General features: G+C 41.3%; 3 protein-coding genes across 7 annotated transcripts in view; 2 read left to right on the top strand and 1 right to left on the bottom strand.

The window, feature by feature from the left end:
- The window catches only part of rsph9 (radial spoke head component 9), a 33,116-nt gene extending 18,096 nt beyond the window's left edge, over nucleotides 1–15,020 (top strand). For 2 of the 3 annotated variants that reach the window (XM_062974002.1, XM_003229242.4), the window contains one exon: nucleotides 13,972–15,020. In XM_062974002.1, coding sequence (XP_062830072.1) covers nucleotides 13,972–14,132 — 161 coding nt within the window. In that variant the 3' untranslated portion in view covers nucleotides 14,133–15,020. Of the gene's footprint in view, nucleotides 1–874; nucleotides 4,926–13,971 lie in introns of those variants that run through there. The other variant, XM_062973994.1, reaches the window with a different exon arrangement.
- LOC134297121 (uncharacterized) lies at nucleotides 6,194–11,827 on the top strand. Its single transcript, XM_062973983.1, has 2 exons — nucleotides 6,194–8,237; nucleotides 11,449–11,827. Exons 1-2 carry the CDS (start codon nucleotides 6,609–6,611, stop codon nucleotides 11,530–11,532), a joined length of 1,713 nt encoding a protein of 570 aa, XP_062830053.1. The 5' UTR covers nucleotides 6,194–6,608; the 3' UTR covers nucleotides 11,533–11,827.
- An 809-nt stretch (nucleotides 15,021–15,829) lies between the features above and the next one.
- Nucleotides 15,830–18,977, bottom strand: part of mrps18a (mitochondrial ribosomal protein S18A) — a 33,636-nt gene continuing 30,488 nt past the window's right edge. For 2 of the 3 annotated variants that reach the window (XM_062974023.1, XM_008123220.3), the window contains one exon: nucleotides 16,774–16,937. Coding sequence is in view for 1 of the 3 variants with exons in the window: in XM_003229243.4 (XP_003229291.1) it covers nucleotides 16,793–16,937 (145 nt within the window). In the remaining 2 variants the exon portion in view is untranslated. Of the gene's footprint in view, nucleotides 16,938–18,977 lie in introns of all 3 variants that reach the window. The other variant, XM_003229243.4, reaches the window with a different exon arrangement.

Here is an 18,977-nt window from a genome sequence, read left to right as displayed (position 1 = left end):
AAAATAGAGACAGTTGAAATATTTGTGTAGCTGTATTCACATGGCCATAGAAATGAAGTAATTAGTTCTGTTGTACTTCCTACAGCAGTAGAATGGAGAGCAGAAAAAGTCCTAGATTTTCTGTGCATTGTGATTGGCACCAGGTATAATTCTGCTATCTCTCTAGGTTGTAGGTCTTTCTAACATAAGTCCATTGTTCTTATTACCATAAGACCTTTTGGGACAAGCCCCAAGTACTAAACTGCATGTTTTTTTCAAAGCTACCCTTCCACCCTGCAAAAAAATAAAAATAAAATTGAAATCTGTCCAAAGCATTAGGGTTATGGAACAGTGGGTTTTAAGTTGATCAGGGGCCTGTTTTTTCAAGAACCTCTCATTTTACAGTAGTAGTTCAAGAATCTCTGTTGCCTATCTGTAGTAGAGGCTTCAGGCCAGAGCTCAGGCACACATGGGGAATTAAAAGGTATAGGTTTGGTAGCGGATTTTACAGACACTTTTAATATGCAGACCTAGGTTTCTAGCAGCTGACTGAGGCCATCCCAGAGTGAGTGGATGATGGAGCAGAGCAGTATCTTGTCTGCAACATTCCCACCCGTCTCTGGCAGGGTGGAGGTTGCAGTGGCTCCGGAGGGAGAATGGGAAGCTCTAGATCATCTTCCAAAGGATACTTTTCCCAGGCTCTTTCCTCCCACATAGCAACTCCCTCCTTCCTTTCCTGGAGTCCTGACAGACTTATTTTTTTTATATCCTTCAGCCCAGACAATATTTGGCTTAGCAAGCTCTGACGACTGCATCTTATAATGCAAATTATCATTTTAGTTATTATTTTATGTGCAGTCTCCGATCATTTATGAATGTCCTCTTTACTTCCCAGAAGACATCACAGCCCTGTTTCACCATTGCCTCACCACTAGCTACTTTTAGTGGGACCCTGGATTCTATGAACAGAAGGATGGAGTGGTCATGGGGAGCCCTCTCAGCCCAGTAGTAGCAAATTTCTATATGGAATACTTTGAAAAACAGGCCCTAGAAACAGCACCAAAAAAGCCAACTGTTTGGTTCAGATACGTAGATGACACCTTCACAATTTGGAGCCATGGAGAGGAAGAACTCGGCAAGTTCCTGGACCATCTTAACAGCATCCACCCAAACATCCAATTCACCATGGAAAAAGAAAAGGAAGGAAAACTGCCATTTCTAGATGTTCTGGTCATCTGCAAACCCAATCAACAATTGGGCCACACAGTTTACAGAAAACCTACACACACAGATAGATACCTTCATAAAAACTCCAACCATCACCCAAGTCAAAAAAGGAGCACAATCAAAGCCCTGACAGACCGTGCACAAAGAATCTGCGAACCTCATCTCCTCCAAGGTGAACTCAACCACCTAAACTGGGCTCTACAGGCCAATGGATACTCCACCACAGACATCAGAAGAGCTGCAAGGCCAAGAACAAGCCATGAGAGTCAAGACAAAGATCCACCCAGAGGAAAGGTGTTCCTACCATACATCAAGGGAACCACTGACCGCATAGGCAAACTGATGAAGAAGCACAATCTACAAACTATCTACAGACCCACAAAGAAAATCCAACAAATGCTACGGTCAGCGAAGGACAAGAGGGATCCTCTCTCTTCTGCAGGAATCTACCGGATACCATGCAGCTGTGGACAAGTCTACATAGGGACCACCAAATGCAGCGCCCAAACAAGAGTCAAAGAACATGAAAGGCATTGCAGACTAATTCAACCAGAGAAATCAGCCATAGCAGAGCATTTGATGAACCAGCCTGGACACAGGATATTATTTGAGAACACAAAAATGCTGGACCATTCCAACAACTATCATGTCAGACTACACAAAGAAGCCATTGAAATCCACAAGCATATGGACAATTTCAACAGAAAGGAAGAAACCATGAAAATGAACAAAATCTGGCTACCAGTATTACAAAACTCCAAAATCAAAACAGTAGATGGGAACCAAAACTCTGAGGGCTTGACTGAACAAAGGATGCCCCCAGGCATGAGACAAAACATTTCCAATGCTAATTAGGGTGATTAACTGAAACATTAATGCTGGCTCCCAGTGACAAAAGACTCTTGCCACACCCTGGACTCTCCACAGATATATATTCTTTCCTTTCCTTACTTAGTTTATCCATACCTCACAACCTCTGAGGATGCCTGCCATAGATGTGGCCGAAACGTCAGGAGAGAATACTTCTGGAACATGGCCACACAGCCCGAAAGACATACAACAACCCTGTGATCCCGGCCATTAAAGCCTTCGACAACACGTCCTCTTTACTGTTGCTAAAAAACAGTATATGATGATGATGTATTTGTTATTGTTATTAAAATATTTTAACCCCACCTTATATCAAAAAAGACAGGGTGGCTTACAAATACGTAGCACTGAGACAAGTTGAACAGTTTAAAACAGTAATGTAATTTTAGATGCTAAAAACATGTTAAGGATCATGACTTAAAAAAGGATTTTAAAAAATAAAAACCACATATAACAGTATTTGGTATTGAGGCCCTAATGAAATTGCAAGTTTTAATTCACTATCTAAATGAAACGACTGTTGGCGCCAATTGGGCCTCCAAGACAAGGGCATTCCACAGTTGGTTATTGTACCACCAGGTGGATTATCCAGTTTTGGGTTTAGCGGGTAGATGGGAAGTGCTTATTGCTCTTTGTACTGACTAGGATAGGAATGCCAGAGGCTAAAAGAGTGCTGACTCTATTTTGGCTATTGGGAATATTGGACGTGCCCTTTTAAATAGAAGCTCTGTGGTTAAAAGTTTTTTTTAGGAGACATTAACATTGACTCTAGACCAGCTAAAGTAATCTGTTTCAAAGGCTTCAAAAGCTATAGGACTTCAGTTCACTGTAATTTATTTGCCATATTGATTTTAGTCAGATGTTTGGTATAGAGCCTGTGGTTGTGAAAGCAAGTGCCACGATTGGAAATTATCTTTAAATAAGAAATCAGGATTGAAATCTTGGTCTTAAAACCCATTTAATTTAGTTTGGAATGAGCCAATCATGGCTAAACTTATCTGCACCAGGGCCCTTTGGCAATTAATCTATATATATATAAAGATAAAAAAAATTGGCCTAGGACAAAACAACAAAACTACACATTCCAGAACCACTAAACTTGGCAACACAACCCCTCATCCATGCCTCTACGTTCATACAACAAAAAGAAAAGAAAAATAAAGTCCTAATTAGAGGGAGATGAATAATTGTTTTTATCTAATTGCTGCCAGTTAGAAGGCTAAGCTCTGCCCACTTGGTCTCCTAGGAACCTACTCAGCCCAGGGGACAGGCACAGTTCGGCCTCAGGCCTCTTCCACACTGCCTATAAGATACAGATTATCTGATTTTAACTGGATTATATGGCAGTGTAGACTCAAGGCCCTTCCACACAGCTATATTACCCATTTATAATCTTATATTATCTGCTTTGAACTGGATTATCTTGAGTCCACACTGCCAGATAATTCACTTCAGTGTGCATTTTATACACCTGTGTAGAAGGGGCCTCATATAATCCAGTTCTAAGCAGATAATATAAGATTATAAATATACAGTAGAGTCTCACTTATCCAACATAAACAGGCCGGCAGAACGTTGGATAAGTGAATATGTTGGATAATAAGAAGGGATTCAGAAAAAGCCTATTAAACATCAAATTAGGTAATGATTAGACAAATTAAGCACCAAACATCATGTTATACAACAAATTTGACAGAAAAAGTAGTTCAATGCTCAGTAATGCTATGTTGTAATTACTGTATTTACAAATTTAGCACCAAAATATCACAATTAATTTAAAACATTGACTACAAAGACATTGACTACTAAAAGGCAGGCTGCGTTGGATAATCCAGAACACTGGATAAGGAATGTTGGATAAGTGAGATTCTACTGTAATATGAAATAATTACTGTGGTAATCCAATCCAACCCAATTCTCCCATGGAGGACACAATCCAAGCATGCCCAACAGATGGCCACCCAGCCTCTTAATAATAATACCCCCCCCCCCCCCCCGCAGGTGCCACCTTGACATGGTGGGGGGGCTTAACCATTCCGAGGACGCTGAGGGTTGTGCTGGCGGTAGTGAAACCTGCTGGCGGCAGGTCCAACCATGCCAGAGAGGCCTCAGCCGAGGAATGGAACCAAGAGCACCTAACCCATTAGCACTATGGAGAATCAAACCAAAATGAAGTCTATACTGGCTCGGTCGTCGCCCAGGATAAAAAGGACCGCGTTGGATGCCGCTGATTCTGGACATCCATCGACAAGTGGGCTACGGAATCATCAAAACCCAAATGAACAGTCACAGAAGCAGCAGAAATATACAATGCCAGAAAACCGCAGAGTTATGAAATGCTATTACAACTCTGAACCTGAAAAGCGTGGCTACCAAAAAAGGATGCATCAGCTATATATTATTATTATTATTAATAATAATAATAATAATAATAGAAGCATAGAATCCAAGAGTTTGGAGAGACCCCTAAGGGCCATCTAGCCCAACCCTTTCAACTATGCAGCAGGACACAATCCAAGCATTCACAACACATGGACAACGTATAAATACTATACAATACTACACAGGGACATAGACCCCTCTATCCTCACCATTTTCACAGTACACAAACAACCAAATGCATACTAAACATAAAGACAACCATACAACAGACATTCAATACCACCACTACCTCAACAATTTCTCGCCAATACCACCAGACAATGCCACAGCAACGCGTGGCCGGGCACAGCTAGTTAATGTATAAACAAGGCAAATTATAGAGTATTAATTAGAAAAGCTGTTTGTATTTCAGAATATGAGTTTGTTGTTACTTGATTCCAATAAAAACTGTTGCATTTTGATTTTAATTGAACATTTTATTTTTCTGAGAATTTCAAATTACTGTAAAGAGCTGCATTTTTAATAATAATCTGTTAAATAGAGGCTTTAGAGAAGTTCACAAATTATCTGTTATAAAACTATCTTAAAACAATAAAAGAACAGACAGCAGTCCAAATTACAATGTGTTCAGCAACAAAATACAGCATTGTGATTGACTGATATATTTCATTTTCTTAGCAGGCCAATTCTTATTTTCTTTTTGTAGTTGCTCAGTTCTAAATAAGAGAACTAGCTGAAGTAACAGCAAATTGGTGTTCTTTTTCAGATCTTCAGGGAAAGGGATGAATCTCAGGGGCAGAAAATGTGTATTTGAGGTGGCTGGAGCACTCCACCTTTCCCCGACTAGCACTAAGATTCTTTGGCTTAGTGTAAAGTTGTTAGTATATGTGTTGTACTTGTGCAGTGTCGCTACACTAAAAACCAAGAAGTGAGGGTATCAGATTGAAGAATCTCATGGTGAGTGCATGGACTTAAGCTGATTGTGACATTTTGAGTAAGGCAGATAGGGAAGTGTGAGCAACATGACTCTTGGGTTTTCTTGTTATACAACCTCTGATAGTAGTGACCCTGGGGAAAAAAAAGGTTCAAGGAGTGGTAGTGAACTTTCCACAAATCCCAAGACCAGCACTGGGAACCTGGGAAAAAAAAAGTTCACTTATGACATGTGCCAAGGCCACAGAGAATGCAAACATTGGCCGGAATGGTTGCAGCCCTTGCAGCTACTCGACATATTTTGCCACCTGCTCAGTTGCCAAAAATCCTTGAGTGCCATGTTACTTTGTTAGGTTGGGGTTTTGTCCAAATTCAAGGCCCATTTAACTAGATAGCTATCATATCAATTTCCACAATTGTGGTGGTGACACAGTTGTGGTGGTGTTGTTTATTTGTTCAGTCGCATCTGACTCTTTGTAACCTCATGGATCAGCCCATGCCAGATCTCCCTGTCAGCCGTGGCCACTCCCAGCTCCTTCAAGGTTAAACCAGTCACTTCAAGGATATCATCTATCCATCTTGCCCTTGGTCAGACCCTCTTCCTTTTTCCCCAATTGTGGCGGTTTATGGCTAAAATACATTCATTTTTGTTCATTTTCACAACCAGTGAAGTTGATAGTAGTTCTGATCCATCTCACACTCTTTTCCTATCCCACCTCTGTGTCATCAAAAGGATCCAATCCCAGCTCACAGATTTTGACATTGACATCTCAGGAAATGGGATGCCACTAATATGGGAATGTCATGGAACCCAGTTACAGGGCTTTGGTAATTCAGCCCTGTAACTGGGAGTCATAACATAAACAATCCCAGAAGCACCTGGCAGAAGAAGATAGAATACGCCTGGGAACTTGGGACCGAAAGTATAAACAATTATAATTGGTTTAGTGTGTGAAAATGGTAGTAATGTGATATTGGAGGTGGGACTTGATGATGATATTTACGTGTGGTGTTACGTAGCATCAAAAGTTATAAAAATAGTTGTATGTAAACATTGAGTCATTCTTGACTTTTCCAAAGTCATGTGTTCTTCAATAAAGATTGGATTTGAGAGCAGTTATCTCTAATCTGCGTTCAGACTGATCCTTTGAAGTGAGCAGGACAATTAAGTCAAGAATCCAGTTCTCACCCTCCTGCAAATTTGCAGTGAAGTGATAATGAGCAGGGAAGGAGATCAAAGCCATGACGGAGCAAAGGGGCCTTCGCTGGGAGCTCGGCCGTTGGCGGAAGAGACATTGCAAGCCATAGCTTCCTCTACGGGGTACCCCAAGCCGGACGGCGTGACTCAGAGGATTCCCAGAGGGGGAAGAGGCGTTCCGGCGGCGGCAGAAACCAGTTGGGGATCTGGAGGAAGCATGCCGGAGACCGTGGCCCTGCGGTTATCCATCCTGGAAACAAATTTATCCAGGCTGTCGGAAACCGTGGGGAGGTTGGTGCCACTATTGGAAGAGAATCTCCAAAAGGAGCCCATCCGATATGGCGCCGAGAGAGAGCCAAGTAAAGAAGGAGATTGGAGCCAGAGGGGCCAGCGAGCGTCAACGCAGAGTCCCGTGGCGGCAAGGGACGAGGGGGATGAGGAATACTGGCAGGAACTGGAGTTCCGAGACAGAATGGCGCGCGAAGTGGAGCGCCAGCGAGCTCTGGGAACTCTGAGGCCGCCATCTCCAACAGAGCTCCCAACCCCCCGAATGGGCGTCGGGGTGGAAAGGCCACTGGGGCCAGGGATCGGGTCCAGTGGATTTGCAGACGAAGGCGGAGAGGAGCGGGGGATCCAGGAAGAGGAGGAGGATGTGCCGTACGACGAGGAAAGGCGAGATGAGGGAGCTACAGCGAGGCCAGTATGCGGATGGGCGGAAGGGCCGACAGCGGCGGCAGACTTTCGGGAGCTGCGCAGAATGACCACCGGAGTGGGGCGCGGCGTGTTCCAAGGAGCCGCCCGAGGAAACCTGATGCAACCCTTCCCCATGCCTCCCAGACAGCATCAACGGGCCGCAGAATGGATGCCGAGAAGGGAAGATCTCAAACTGGAATACGGAGGGGAATCAGATGAACTGAACTTTTTTCTAATTAGCATCAGAGGATACATGGAAGACAATGCACACACATTCCCCTCCGAAGCAAGCAGGGTTCGAGCCATCGGCAACACACTAAAGCGAGGAGCAGCCAGCTGGTACGTGCAACTCCATGCCAGACACGACCCATGTCTGAGGTCAGTGCCCCGCTTCCTCGCCGCACTGGAAAACCGGTTCAGAGACCGGCTAGAGCAATTGAGGGCTCGAGACCAGCTGAAAGGAATAAAGCAGAGGGACAAAACAGTGCCCGAGTACGCAGAGGAATTCCTCCACCTCGCGGAAAGGGTACCAGAGTGGTCTGAAGTGACCAAAGTGGAGTTATTTAAAGAGGGACTACGCCCCGAGATTTTCAGCTGGGCAGCGCACAGAGATGACCCCGAAACGCTCCAGGGATGGATTCAACTAGCGGGGCGCGTCGAATCCACCCTGGCCCAAGTAAAGCGCTTCAGAAGCAGCAGCGGCCAGCAAAGACCGGTGGCGAGAGGTCGAGGAGAAACGAGGAAGCAGGAAAGACCCGGAGGGAGGCCGGGGATTCCCTCCAGAGGAGACTACAACAAACCTAAACCGGAATGCTTTGTATGTGGGAAGACGGGCCATCGAGCAGCAGAATGCTGGGCCCGGAAGGGGGAGCCGCCAAAACCCCCAAAGCCCAAGCCAGCAACCGGGAGGCGCGCGGAAGAGGAGGTGCAGGCCCCAGAATCTTCAGAAAAATTGGTGAGTCGGGACAAACGCATGATAGTAGTGCCAATCTGCCTCTCGGGACTAGAGAATCAGGCCACCTGCAAGGCATTTGTGGATTGTGGTTGTTCTAGAAATATTATAACTCCGGAATTAGCAGGAGCGCTGAAATGCCAGCAGATGGCGCTTGACTCCCCAATTGCATTTTCGCAGCTAGATGGATCAGTCGCTGCTGGGGAAGTATCTACAAAGGAAATACGGGAGGTCCCATGTAAAATAGGCAAATGGGAAGGAAGAATATCCTTTGTAATAGCCCCTATTGCCACATACCACGTAATATTAGGGATACCATGGCTCGAACAGGCAAATCCTGAAGTAGATTGGAGAGGAAAGAGCTTAGCATTCAAAGAACAGCAGACGCAATGGGAGATAAGCAAAATTGCAGAAGAGGAGGACGAGGAAGATGAAGCAGGTGAGATAAACCCACAGCTATTGCCACCTGAATACAGAGACTTTGTGGATGTTTTCAATCAGAAAGAGGCCAGTAAATTGCCTCCCAAAAGGAATATAGAAGTAGAAATTGAAATAACCCCAGGAGCAGACTTACCAAAACCAAAAGTGTATCCCATGTCTGTGCAGGAGAAGGAGGAATTGAGGAAATATATTGATAAAAACCTGGCGCGAGGCTTCATTAAGCCATCCAACTCTCCTCTCGGGGCCCCAGTGTTATTTAGGAGAAAGAAAGACAACTCCCTACGATTGTGCATTGATTATCGAAATTTAAACGCAATTACTAAGGACAATAAATACCCTATGCCCTTAGTAAAGGATTTAATTACCGTATTGAAGAAAGGGAGCATATTTACTAAACTTGATTTAATTGAAGCGTATCATAAATTAAGAATAAAACCGGAGGATACTTGGAAAACTGCATTTTCCTGCGCATTCGGCCATTTTGAATATAAAATTTTGCCTTTCGGTTTAAAAAACGGAGGCGGTTGCTTTATGCAGCTTATAAATGAAATACTACACCCATTGTTGTACAGAGGGGTATTCATATTCCTTGATGATATCTTGATCGTGAGTGAAGATAAGGAAAAACACGTAAAATTGGTCCGGGAAGTTTTGCAGAGACTAAGGGAAGCAAAGCTGTACGCAAAACTGTCCAAATGTGAATTTAATAAAACTCAAATTGACTTTCTGGGGTATCGGATATCTCCAGAAGGGTTAGCTATGGATCCAGCTAAAGTATCAGATGTGAAAGAATGGGGAGTGCCTCAAACAAGGAGGCAATTGCAATCATTCCTGGGGTTTGCAAATTTTTACAGACCCTTCATAAAAGGCTTCGCGCAAATAACCGCACCCCTTACTGAACTTTTAAAAACAAAAGGGAAAGGGGAGACAGCAAAAGTAAAAGCTCCTGGCGCCAGGCTAAGTTGGACGCCAGAATGCCAAAAGGCATTCGAAACCCTAAAAGAATGCTTCACAGAAGGACCCATCCTAAAACACCCCGATATCAGGAGTCCTTTCATAATCCATTGCGATGCCTCAGACTGTGCATACGGAGCAGTACTATTGCAAAAAGATCAAAATGGGAACTTAAAACCCTGTGGATATTTGTCCCGGAAGTTCAGCGAAACTGAAAAATGTTGGCCGATATGGGAAAAAGAGGCACTAGCCATATTAAAGGCCTTAGAATGCTGGCGGCACTTTCTCGAAGGAAGCGGAATCCCATTTGAAATTTGGTCTGACCATAAGAACCTCCAGTATTTAAAGTCTCCTCGAAAACTGTCCCCCAAACAGATTAGATGGGCACAATACTTCAGCAGGTTCGATTTCCAATTAAAGTTCTTTCAAGGGAAGCAGAATGTCTTGGCAGATGCCCTTTCACGCATGCCTCAACACGAAGGAATAACCACAGCAAAAGAGGGAACAATATTCTCTGATAAACAATGGGGCTTAGCTGTCAGGACAAGAGCACAAACCCAAAAAGAGAACACTGCTATGGTTGAACTCGGCGGGGAAGATAATTGGGGAAACGAACTGAAACAGTCTTATGAAGGAGACCAATGGATCGCATCCAATGCGGAACAGGGGGAGCAGAAGGGGGGATTTTGGTTTGTGAACAAGAAACTGTATATCCCAGCAACATTAAGGATCAAGATTTTGCATCGTTTTCACAATAACCAGAGCGCTGGTCATACAGGAATTACAAAAACAACAAAAGCAATAGCAAAACATTGCTGGTGGCCAGGGATGAGGAAGGACATAAAGAACCATGTGGTTCAATGTGATGATTGTGCCAGAAATAAATCGAGAGGAGGGAAACCAATGGGATTATTACAAACAGTAGCAGAACCTACCAGACCTTGGGAATGTGTAGCTATGGACTTTGTGGGGGAACTACCGGTTAGCAAAGGACATCGTTATATTTGGACAGTATTAGACCTGTTTTCTAAACAGGCCCACTTTATAGCACTGCCAAAACTACCATCAGCCGAGAAACTAGCTGAATTGTACATAAACCACATTTACAAACTGCATGGATGTCCCAGTAGAGTGGTCAGTGACAGAGGAGTACAATTCACAGCAAAATTTTGGGAAAAATTCTTGGAAATGCTAGGAGCAGAAAGGAGTTTAAGTTCTGCTTTTCACCCCATGACAAATGGGGCGGTAGAACGTACTCAGCAGACACTTGGGCAGTTCCTTCGAATGTACTCTAACATGAGACAAAATGACTGGTCTCGGTGGTTGGCTTTTGCAGAACTAGCTTTTAATTCGACTATACATTCAGCAACAAATAAAACCCCCTTTGAAGTAGTTTACGGGTATGAAATACAGCCTCTGCCCCAGCTGCCAAGATGGACAGAGAATGAGGGAACAGAGGCGGGGAAATGGAAAACACAAATGATGGAATGCTGGAGTCAAGTGACTGCATCCTTAAAGGAAGCACATAAAAAGTATAAAGTGTTCGCAGATAGAAAGAGGGTGGAAGGTGATAAATTGGAGAAAGGAGATTTAGTGTGGTTAAGTACCCAAAACATCAAACTGGGGCTACCTTCGAAAAAATTGGGCCCTAAATATATTGGACCATTTAGAATACAGGGTGTTATCAACGAAGTGACTTTCCAGTTGGCATTGCCAAAAAGTTTAGGGAAAATACACCCTGTATTCCATCGTAGCTTACTGAAAAAATATATGGGTACTTTGGACAAAATGGACACATAGAGTTATTGTTTTGTTTCAGGTTTGTGATGAAGGAAGAACCGAAGAGGAGGACGAAGAAAAGGAGGGCACCATGTCATGGAACCCAGTTACAGGGCTTTGGTAATTCAGCCCTGTAACTGGGAGTCATAACATAAACAATCCCAGAAGCACCTGGCAGAAGAAGATAGAATACGCCTGGGAACTTGGGACCGAAAGTATAAACAATTATAATTGGTTTAGTGTGTGAAAATGGTAGTAATGTGATATTGGAGGTGGGACTTGATGATGATATTTACGTGTGGTGTTACGTAGCATCAAAAGTTATAAAAATAGTTGTATGTAAACATTGAGTCATTCTTGACTTTTCCAAAGTCATGTGTTCTTCAATAAAGATTGGATTTGAGAGCAGTTATCTCTAATCTGCGTTCAGACTGATCCTTTGAAGTGAGCAGGACATGGGAACTCTTGTCATAGGCAACCAGGAAAGCCAATTTTTCAGAAAGTCCTGTGGAGAGCAAGGTTTCTTTGCTTTAGCAGCTTTGAGTCTTTTAAAGAAATATCGGGATATGAATAAATAATAATAATAATGATGCTTTGTGAATAATACAAGCCTTAGTCAAATTTAATCTGTTTGAGAGCTAAATATGATAGAAATGTAGGAAAAGTGGCCTAAATTTTCCTAAATTCAGCTGCTGTCTCTACTATGGTGAAATGTTAGTTGATAAAAATTGAAATGATGGAGTGTAGGGAGAATGGAATACATGTTGCCTTAAGATTGTTGCTTAAAGAGGAGAAAGCAGACATCGTGGTAGGCCTGAAATTTGTAAGGCAGTTAAAGGATTATGGGAGCATGTTCCCTTATACTATCTTGCAGTTGCAAAACAGACAGTTGCTGCATGCACCAGCTGCAATTTTTGAATAGCTCTTAATGGCAGTCCCTAAATCAGTTTCAAGGGTGCGTGAAACAGATTGCTGGATGGGGCCATGTTGGAGAGGACACAGCACCTTCGCCCTCAGCAAAAAAAGGACATAATCATTGCCTGCAGCTGCTATTTAAACATCTCACATAATTATCGAAAAGCCAGGTTTTAGCTTTTGGTATAATTTATGTAACTATACACTGCATGTAAACATTTCGATTTAACTTCCTGGACATTTGTTTTGATATGAAATGCACATAGGATTAAGCGTTTAGCAGGAGACTAGCAGCTTTAGGAAGCATTTAGAATTAACTCTGATGTCTATAAAAACCTTCAGATGTGAGGAATTTCATCTGTGAGCCTTTCCTTAAATTGATATGTTAAGTCTTCTCTGAACTTTTCTTAGGTAAGGTGAATCATGTTAATATTTCTGCTTTCTTCATTACCATGTTTCCCAGGCTGCCTGTTCAAGAATAAAAAATACTCAATAGCCCATTGAGCAGCTTACTCTTGTAGAAAGTTCACTTTCACATTGCCTCCCCAACCTCAGCAGCACCAAAGTATAATTAACATTGAAACTAATCTTTACTGCTCCAATGCATACTTCCTCTAAAGGTGAAGTCAAATTAGACTCTAAGGAAAATTAATTCTATAAATGATTTCTGTGGTAGAAGCTCTGGTAACTTTCTCTGTCATTTGTATTTCTGCTTTCCTTTTCTTAAGCATGTCTGTTGTCCAGATTCCCTTCTGGGAAGCTATACAAATGATTAGTCATTGTGCTCCCTGAGTACATTTTAGCATCAGTATAAAAGTCATTCAGGCCCCAGTTCAAAACACAAAAGCAGGACATCCAGCTCAAATACTGCTTTGTTTTCAGGGAAAGGAAAATAACTCTCAGTCTCACTTCATTACAAACCGAAGTAGAGGTGGCTTCCATCAGTGGAGGATATAGTTCATAGAACTAAAGCAAACAAAGCACAAAATGGAAAAAATGCTGTTGCCTGAAAGGAACACTGCTAGAAGTTAGTGGGTTTTTAAAAAGTCAGATAAAGGCTCTAGTGGTAAGTAATGTTTTGGTGTGTTTGACACATAAACAGTGCATTATTTTGGCAACCAGTGTAGATTCATTTGCATAGTTGTACTACATACTCCATGGCTCTGTACAGAGCGCATTGATTTGGTATTAGGTGGTATACTCACATGGTTCACTTGGGACTCCAAAATATCCCAGAGCACTCTCTGAATGGGATACTATTATTTTAGAAGTGGCTATAGCACAGCAATAGAGTGCATGTGTTGTGTGCAGGAGATCCCAGGTTTAATTCCAAGCAATGACACGTAATGCTGGGAGATTCTGAAATCTTGCAGAAGTATTACCATTTGCTGTAGACAGTGGCAAGCTACATAAAACTGCCAATGTGAATTAGTATAAGATACAGATCAACTCTCTCATGTACAGCAAAACAGAAGTATTATGTAGCTTTTTCACTTTATTCTGTGGCAGTATTAGAATGGGGAAAAGACTCAAGGTGACATGAATTATTTTTTTTCGAGTTCCATTGATCTGTCAAAGCATCTGATCTCACTTTGTCTTACAGCAAAAAACTTTCAGTTGTATGTAATAAAAGTCACTTCTTTTGCAGGGTCCTGGAGTATCCAAGTGGAGAGAGGAGGCAGAGTGCTAATACTACGAAGTCTCCTATGGCTTGGGCTTACATTCTACCATGTTCCCAATACAAAACAGCATGGTTATATCTACTTTGGCAATGGAGAGAAGAACATAGATTTGCCTTTCATGCTATGAGGATCACGCAGACTGGAAATTTTTAGGAATGTTAATGTTATATATTAATTTTGTACTTAATTCTGCATATATGTTTTTTTGTTTAGTGATTCAATGTGAAACCATTCCAAATCTAAGTGAAAGCACATTTAAAATATTTTACATTTAGAGAACACCTCTGATAAGTGACCCAAGTTTGTTAATTTTCTGAGTGAATTGTTCCATACATTCAACCACTTCACAGCTATGTTGTGCTTTAAAAGTGTGAGTTATTGAGCTTATTGCACAATTCTAACTATGCCATGATCATTTATATATAAAAACAAAACACATATTCCTCTTCCAGATTGTTGTTTCAAGGTAACTGAATCCTATCTATGCAGAAGTATCTTATTGTTCTCATTACTAGACAAGGTATTTCTGAAACTCAGGGGAAATTGTGGTCTAAAAAGTAACCGAGGAAAATATTTTCCTTCCTTCCATTTGCAGAGTTTCAGTGACATGAACACTTATGAGGTATGTTATAGTTTAAACCCTGTAATGGGAAAGGGAATCTCTTATCCACATCCCTGCTAGAAAGAATGTGCAGCTGTAACTTCCTGTCATCCTAGAATTGCAGCAGAACGGCTGTTCTGGCCTTGTCTAAAACCCAAAGGTACCAAGAGTCCACCAATTGCTTTTATTCAAGTCAGATCATCAACACAAAAACAGCACCCTGGCCCATACTACATATACTTGCTTATATAGCTCGCTACTCTGTTCTAATCTTCCTCTTGTGTGTGTGTGCGCGCGTTGTAGTTTATAAATCTTATGGTATTGGTTGTTTCACTTTTGTTGATATTAGTCACCTTGAGATATAACTGTCAAATATGGGGTTAAAAATACAGCAAATAAAATACTCTTACTGAATGTCTGCTTTGGCTATTCCTCAGGGGTTCTGGACATGGCAATTGTCAATTGTGCTGACAACCTCAAATACAAAGGTTTGAAGACTCTTGGCAACTGCCTCAAACAGTGGTTAGTTATAAGAATTATGAAGGTTTTCTGGTTGTTTATTCATTCAGTCACTTCGGACTTTTTGTGACCTCATGGACCAGCCCACACCCCAGAACTCACTGTCAGCCGTGGCCACCCCCAGCTCCTTCAAGGTCAAGCCAGTCACTTCAAGGATAACATCCATCCATCTTGCCTTTGGTTGGCCCCTCTTCCCTTTTCCTTCCATTTTCCCCAGCATCATTATCTTCTCCAAGCTTTCCTGACTTCATTATGTAGCCAAAGTACTTCATCTTTGCCTCTAATATCCTTCCCTCCAGTGAGCAGTCGGCATTATTTCTTAGAGTATGGACTGGTTTTATCTTCTTGCAGTCCAAGGCACTCTCAGAATTTTCCTCTAACACCACCGTTAAAATGTGTCTATCTTCCTTTGTTCAGCCTTCCTTATAGTCCAGCTCTCTTTATGGTTTTAAAGGACCCTAAATCTCAGTAGACTTAAGCATATAACTGATATTTTCAACAATTTCATAAACATTTCACACCTTTCCCTCACTTCTGCCCATCATTTACCTTGCAGTATGACTTTGTGTATTTCTTGCTGAGGGATACAGGCAGGAGGACACTCTCTCATGCATTTAGAAATCCTACTTGTAGGCTTTCCATAGACATTGGTTGGTTATTCTGAACAGCCGTTCTTGGATACACAGAGGAGCAGTACACAGAGGAGCAGTGGACTATTTCTTTATACCAGGGGTTTTCAAACTTTTTCCGCTGTGGAGCCCTTTTTGAAGCAAAGGTTTCTCGTTGAGCCCCAAGAAATGTTTATATATTTTATGTGTGTCAGGCATGGGCCAGGTGAGTGTTTATGTGAACTAATTCACAAAAATGCAAAAAATAATAATATTTAAAATGAAGAACAATTTTAACCAACATAAATTTAACTATTTAACTGGAAGACCCCTGGGGCCATCCAGTCCAATCCCCTTCTGCCATGCAGGAAAAACACAAAGCACCCCAACAGATAGCCATCCAGCCTTTGTAATAATAATACTAAAACTACTAATAGCAGAAACCCCAGAGGAGGTGCTGTGCCTGCAGAGATCCTGAGCACCTCTCGCAGAGCCCCAAGGGCTCCCAGGAGCAGTTTGAGAATGTTGATTTGATAGATCTTTCGTCTGATCAGGAAGTGTTCTTTTTACATTATTATTACTCCAACAAGATGCATATTGCATATATTGTACCTGGTGGAGTACTACTTGTCTGTGCAATTCCTCTTGTAGAACATACATGACCATGTTTCTCCTAGAAAATCACATTTGCTTTCTATTTAAGTGCCAACACACACTAGCAAAACTGCAAAAAGCATTGGCTGCCACCATCTAAGCAAACATTACTGTGAATTAAGACATTAACTAGTGATTAAAATATTCTTGTACTTGTTAGGGTGAAAAATAATAAGAACTAAAATGGCATTTTACACAGGAGTTTACTTGAAGAGTTTAAGATTTAAATACAAAAAAGTTATTGTGAAGCTATCAGTAAATTGCCTTTTATCTAATTTCTGCATGCTTCTAGCCAGAATGAAACACCCCCTTTCTCTTCTAGAATGTAAGAGAGATAGAAATTATTGAAATGTTGTACTGATTGAATTGTTGCAACGTACTGCCAGTACAGCTCCTTAATTTACTTTAGTGGTTAAACCGAAGAGGCTTTGATCCATAATTAACATTATCTCTGAGGATGGGATGTGATATCGGCATAGGAACCTTGCACCACTTTCGGCCCTTGTTGTAGATGGGCTTCATAGATTTGATAGAATATCGGGTAAGATACCTGTGAAGAAAAGCAGAAAGGCAAGGCATTAGTGAAATAGGCAATTGAGAAAAGAGCTGAGGCACAAGAAGCAGGCCTGAACAACATACAAGAGGTTTTTGTTTATAACTAAGGACTTAGGCTCTTTGTATGATGATCTTTTTTTTAAAATAGCCAATTAGTGACAATGAAAAGAAATTTGGAACAAGTGGATTGCTCTTCTTCAGCTACAAAAGCAGGGGTTACTCACTGAATCTGTATGTAGTCAGTGCTTCTTTAGTTATCAGTACTTGGAAAGGCTCAGTATAACTTACGGCAGGAAAATTTTTAGGGCTCATTCTATTTCCCTACTAGGTTCTGTTGTGAAAGGAACATTTGAAGCGTCTAGTCTTTTTGAATCACACCCGCTCATTCTCTTCTCCATTTCAGTATTTCACATCAGGCACAGACCTAAGGTTTTGGCAGGTTCCGATTCTGACTGGATATACTGGAGTATCAGGTTATTTTTTCTATATCACGAGGCCAGCTTCAAATGTATTTCATCTTTTTGGGAACATACCAAGACACATGAGTTTTAAATTGCAGGCGTGAGACAATTACACAAAGGACAGATTTGTTTGAGAGTCTCCAAAGAAATTGAGTCTATTTTTCTTTTTTTTTAAAAGGTTACATTTTTGTTCTACTTTGGAATAAGAATTTGGCAGTGACATTTATTTTCACACAGACCTGTAACTGCAGTGATGTTCTAGGATTCTGTTTGGATTTCGTGGTGTTGGAAACAGAATCTTCAAAACAGAGGTTCTGGCAGCTGGGATTTCATAATTGTTGATTCAACAAAATCCTTAATTATTAACAGAATTAATTTGGACACCAGAGTTATTCAGGAGCTTAAGGAGTGACCATATGTGAATCCATGATCAGGACTCTCGGTGGTGTCCAAATTGATTTGCTTGCAAAATGAGCTATATTAGACTTCTATATGAAGCTTATTTGATACTGCGTGGTTCTACCAATAGTTAGAATAATATAGCCTTTGTTGTAAGGAGAAAAACGCTGCTTCTTGATGCCATGTCAGTTTTCCTACCCTGTTTCCCCTAAAATAAGACATCCCCAGAAAATAAAACCTAGCAGAGGTTTTGCTGAATTCCTAAATATAAGGCCTCCCCCAAAAGTAAGACCTAGCAAAGTTTTTGTTTGGAAGCATGCCTGCCAACAGAACATTACAGCATGCAGGATCAGTAAACATACGTACCATAGATGGTTGTACATAGAAATAACGGTAGTAACAAGAAATTATTGATAGGATTCACAGTTTGTCTGGTTATGCTGGTTTGTGATGACAACTACTGTACAGTATATAATCAATGTTCATTTTTTTGTTCAACAATAAATATGAATTCTTCATGGAAAAATAAGACATCCCCTGAAAATAAGACCTAGTGCATCTTTGGGAGCAAAAATTAATATAAGACACTGTCTTATTTTCGGGGAAACACGGTAGGATCAGAAATCTAAACTTTCTAGGTTAATTCTAAACTTTAGGAAACCCTTTAATTCATGGCTTAATTGCAAGGATCGATGTTGTGCTTTAAGGAATTTGTTCACTTGAGAAAGGAACAGCGATCTTCATGTAATTGAGTGGCATGTGTCTAGAGTGAAGAGTTCAATAAACTTTTTAAAAATAAGGTTCTCATCCCATAAAAATCCAACCCAGACTTTGCACTTTGTAGCAATGAACGCATTTGAAAGCTCTTGAATAAGGATTGAGAGTATGAAGCTTTTGTATTGGAGAGATGAAAGAAACCTATCACTTTTCGGATCATGTTATCAGGAAAAAAAAAAGATAGATCATTTGGCAAATAGTTCTTTAAAAAAAAAGACAGGCAACATACTTTTCAATGTCTGAAAGAAAGCACTCAAACAGGCCTGGTGTGGCATGCTCCCTGAAAATTATGTCTTGAAATAATAATTTGACTTTTTTTTACAACCCATGTTAGATTCCAATGCTGTCCTAATATTTCACATCCAGTGGAATTTTTCAATATATGTTTAACAATGTTC

The sequence above is a fragment of the Anolis carolinensis genome, chromosome 1, assembly GCF_035594765.1.
Source record: "Anolis carolinensis isolate JA03-04 chromosome 1, rAnoCar3.1.pri, whole genome shotgun sequence".
Taxonomy (NCBI): domain Eukaryota; kingdom Metazoa; phylum Chordata; class Lepidosauria; order Squamata; family Dactyloidae; genus Anolis; species Anolis carolinensis.
Note: the sequence above shows the minus strand (reverse complement) of the source record. Positions and strands in the feature narration are given on the sequence as shown.